Here is a 3,959-nt window from a genome sequence, read left to right as displayed (position 1 = left end):
TGGGGGGTGGGTGTTGGGTGGGGACGGGTGTCGGGGGGACTCGACTTGGGCTCGGACGGCCGGGCAGGCGGCAGCATGGAGCGTCTTCCGGCTGAGCTTGTCCATGCCATAGCCTTTGATGCCGGAGTACTCGGGGCGCGCGATGTGGACGCCCTCGCCGCCACCTGCACGCGGCTGGCGGACGTCCTGGTCCACGACTCGTGGGGCGCCGCACGTCGCCGGGCTCTGCGCGGCTTGATGTGGGTGGCGCGTGCGGCGGCCTTTGACGCGGTCGTCTGCTGGTGCGCCGCCGATGCGAGGCGGGATGCGGCGGCGGCGGCGCGGCCGAGGTCCGGCCCGCCGCGACCGGGCGGGGGGTCGGCGGGTGTGGACCGAGGCAGCGGCGGATGTGTGCTGGAGTCGCCGGCGAGCCGTGAGATGCGCGCCGCACTCGATGTGCTCGCGGCGCATGTTGAGGCTGGTGCGGGAGCTGCAGACGAGGGGCAGGCTGCGCTGCGCGCCCTGCTGAAGCGTTACGTGGCAGCCGGCGGCGGCGGCGGGCACGAGCTCGACCGATGCCTCCGCCGGTGGCTGCGAGCTGATCGCACCACCGCTGTGATTGCTGCGGTCGGTGACGGCGGTCTCGAGCTGTCGCCGGAAGCGTTTGCAAGGACGGTACAGAGCGTGCGCGGAGCGCACGCTGTGGCGATTGCCGAGCCTATTCTTGCCGCGCAGCCGCAGATGGCACCGTCGCGCGCCACCGGCGCGTTTCTGCTCTCGGTCGGCGCCTTTGCGGCGGGTAGTACGGTCATCAACCGTGATGACGGACAAGCGCGAGTTGCCGACGTTCTTGCGGCATACAGCGGCTTGCCACGGGCGAGCGACGGCGGGCGTAGTGAGCTTGCGCGCAGCCTTATCGCTCGCTTCGAGGCCGAAGTCGCTGCGCAAGCGCCGGGCGTCCTGGACGAGCTTCTTGTTGGCGCTTGTCGCCACGGCTCGGTCGATGCGCTGCGTCTTTGGCTGGCGTTGGCGCCTTCGCCTGGCGCGCTCCTGGGTGCCCTCTCTCTTGTCGTCGAATGGTCGGCCGCCGCCCTGGTCCCAGTCGTTGTGCGCGAACTCCGCGCTGTAGCCAGCACTGCACTGCAGCCTGCCCTCGCGGTGGAGCTTCTGATAGCAGCCGCGCTCTCGCAGCAGGGACCGGACACAGTTGCCGCGCTTGTGGACGCCGGGCGCGGATGGATCACAAGTGCGGCACTGGCTCAAGCTTGGGCGGCCGTCGGCCACGATGCCGACGTCCGCGACGAGTGCCGTGCGTTCCTTGCAGAGGCCTGCGGCGGCCTTGTGGGCGATCAGGAAAAGGAGTAGGCGTAGAGGTTGAGGTTGGGCGTGAGCTTATTGGCATGATGGTCCTTAAACTCGAGCTTGGCTCTGGAGGAGGTTGGGATGGTAGAGGTGAGGGGGACTTTGAAAGACACCCCAAACTTTGACATCCCTCAAACCGACAAAATATCGACTATATACTTATATAAATGCTCAAATTTATTCAAATATATATAAAATTTATACAGAATTTGCATTTTATCACAGCCACACATTATGTGCTATATTATTATATTTTTTACACACAAAATCCTACTTGACCACGTTTTAATGATTTCAGTTCGAAACGCTCGTACTGACTATGTCACGGCACAGCTTGTGTGGTGTCAGGCGCGAAATCTTTCCACCGTCACGGTCTGGCGTTCTGCCCATGGCCAAGTCATAGTCGGGGTCAAAGCCCAGCCCCAGCCGTAGCCGCAAGCCAAAGTGCGGGCAGGCTGCCCTGCCGTCCAACGTCATCCATGGGCCCCATTGAGCCCGGAGCTCTCCATATTGTTGTCAGACTCTTGAGCCTGGCCACCCCTTTTCATTCCCCCCCGCCCACCCTCGCCGTCCGCCAGCTCTCCCCGAGCTCACTTACTCATGCCCGATGCATCACTTCTCACTATCAATCGCCGCTACAATGCGTTGCTCTACCTCGCTCTTGGTTCTGCCTGCAGGCTGCGCCTTGCACGCCGAGCCGCATCGCTCGCTGCCCCTCCCCGGTAATCATTGCTCGCACAACTGGCACCGAACACTGCGGCCAGGTCGGTTCGCACCCCTTCCATTCCCCGCACGTCTCCCGCCCCCCCCCCCCCCACCGCACGGCCCCCTCACCCCACTCCACCGTCCCTTCATAAGCAAGAACGCTTTCTCAAGGCTCCATGGTGTTGTGTGGCTCGTCCAAGCGCAACGCGTCGGACCCGCCGCGGGCATCGACGCGGACGCCCGCGGTGCCGCGGCGGCCGCAGCCGACACGCGAGCCTGCAGCGGTGGGCAGCGGCGACGTTGCGTGGTTTGCGGCTGAGGACGCCGAGTATGACCGGCCGCTGGTAGTGCTGCCACTGGCGGCGGCAAGTGACGGTGGTGGCGGTGGCGGCGGTGGCTCGAGCGCGGCAGCGGCGAGCGATAGCGATGAGGCGCTGCGGTGCTTGGCAATGGTGGGCGTGGTGTGCGGGCACGGCGGCCCGGGAGCGGCGGCGGCCGTGCTGGAGCTGCTGCCGGCAGCGGTGGCTGCGACAACAGCAGCGGAGCCTTGCGGGACGCCCGAGTATTGGGCGGTGACGGCGGCGACCGAGGTCGACAACGCCATGCAGGCCGACCACTCGCTGGCGTACGAGGGCGCGTCGGCGGCGTGGGCGGTCATCGAAGCTGAGGAGACCTTTGTCATTTCAGGCGTCAACGGCGACGACGATGACGAGTGGGACGCCTCGGTCCACGTGCCTGAGTTCACCACCTCGGTTGTGCTCGGCTCGTCACGCATGGGCGACTCGCTGGCCAACTTTGCCGACGCCGCGCTGATGGTCCATGTTCATGTGGCGTGGGTCGGGGGACCGGCGTGCACTACTTTGCTCGCCGCTCGTCCGGCAGCCTGCGTATGACCCGGGTCTCGACACCGCACGTTGTGAGCAATGGCGCCGAGCGTGAGCGAGTCATATCCTCGGGTGGCGTCATCGTCGCTGACAAGGTCCAAGGCGTGCTCGAAGTGACCCGCTCGTTTGGCGACGCTGGCGTCGCCGGCAAACTCGTCCACGCAAAGCCCGATGTTGTCTCGCTCCGCGTCGAGCCCGACATGCTCTGGCTGCTCATGGTCTCACCGCAGCTCGACGCCGTGCTCAGCACTCCGTCGGTTGCCCGCGAGCTTCAGACCCTCATCGGCGCCATGAGCTCGGCCAACGACGTCGCCGCCAGCATCGGCGAGTGGGCCTGTAGCCACGGCGCGCCATCGTCGTCGCTCGTGGTCCTCAACCTTGGCGGCCTCGCCGCTTGATGGTCTAGTGGACGGCCGGCTGACGGACCAATACTTGACTCCATCTCGCCACATGACCGCCACTTCGCACTCGACTCTGCACGATCTGCTGGTGCTGGCGCTGGCGCTGGCGCTAGCCCTGGCGGTACCGACGGCGGCGGCCGGCCGCATCGGTCTGCTGTACTCGTATGCGTCAGACGATGCGTGCCAGGGCACGCCGTGGGCGGTGGACATCATCCCCGACCCGACTCCGGCGCAGTGCACCAACTCGACGTGCTGGGGCGGCGGTGCGCAGCCGTTCCGCCAGTCGGTCTGCGTCGACAAGATGCCCGACTTTCCGCCGGCGGCCTACCCGCTGCGCTCCGACATGTTCCGCAACACAGCATGCTCCGGCGCGCCCTGGGTCTCAGTCGTCGCCTCGGACGCCTGTGTCCGCGACGGTGCCGGCGGCTACATCCGCACTACATGCAATGCCACGGGTGTCTACTTTTATTCCTTCTGCGCAGAGGGCTGCAGCCCGGTCGACTGCCGCTCCGTCGAGCTCACGCCTTACGGCTGCGTCGCCACCGGCTCCGACTCGGCCGCCACCTCGACCTGCCGCACTTAGGGGTAGGGGGGGGGAGGGGGGAGGGGGTACTAACTTAGCATGTAA

At 66.1% G+C, this 3,959-nt stretch overlaps 3 protein-coding genes across 3 annotated transcripts in view; all 3 read left to right on the top strand.

Annotated features, from left to right (window-relative positions):
• Positions 1 to 75: 75 nt before the first annotated feature.
• AMSG_10826 (uncharacterized protein) lies at positions 76 to 1,344 on the top strand (the record flags this gene model as incomplete). Its single annotated transcript, XM_013897683.1, has 2 exons — positions 76 to 329; positions 381 to 1,344. 2 exons carry the CDS (start codon positions 76 to 78, stop codon positions 1,342 to 1,344), a joined length of 1,218 nt encoding a protein of 405 aa, XP_013753137.1.
• Positions 1,345 to 2,222: 878 nt separating this feature from the next.
• On the top strand, positions 2,223 to 3,328 carry AMSG_10825 (uncharacterized protein; the record flags this gene model as incomplete). The annotated part of the gene is made up of 2 exons (XM_013897682.1): positions 2,223 to 2,896; positions 2,929 to 3,328. The coding sequence occupies 2 exons, from the start codon at positions 2,223 to 2,225 to the stop codon at positions 3,326 to 3,328; spliced, it is 1,074 nt and encodes a 357-aa protein (XP_013753136.1).
• Positions 3,329 to 3,380: 52 nt separating this feature from the next.
• AMSG_12392 (uncharacterized protein) overlaps positions 3,381 to 3,959 on the top strand; it is a gene marked incomplete at its 5' end in the record, with an annotated part of 1,976 nt that continues 1,397 nt past the window's right edge. Inside the window, one exon of the mRNA XM_013897736.1 lies at positions 3,381 to 3,786. Coding sequence (XP_013753190.1) covers positions 3,381 to 3,786 — 406 coding nt within the window. The remainder of the gene's footprint in view (positions 3,787 to 3,959) is intronic.

This window comes from Thecamonas trahens (assembly GCF_000142905.1).
Source record: "Thecamonas trahens ATCC 50062 unplaced genomic scaffold supercont1.65, whole genome shotgun sequence".
In the NCBI taxonomy this organism is placed as follows: domain Eukaryota; order Apusomonadida; family Apusomonadidae; genus Thecamonas; species Thecamonas trahens.
This window is presented reverse-complemented; position numbering and strand designations above follow the sequence as displayed.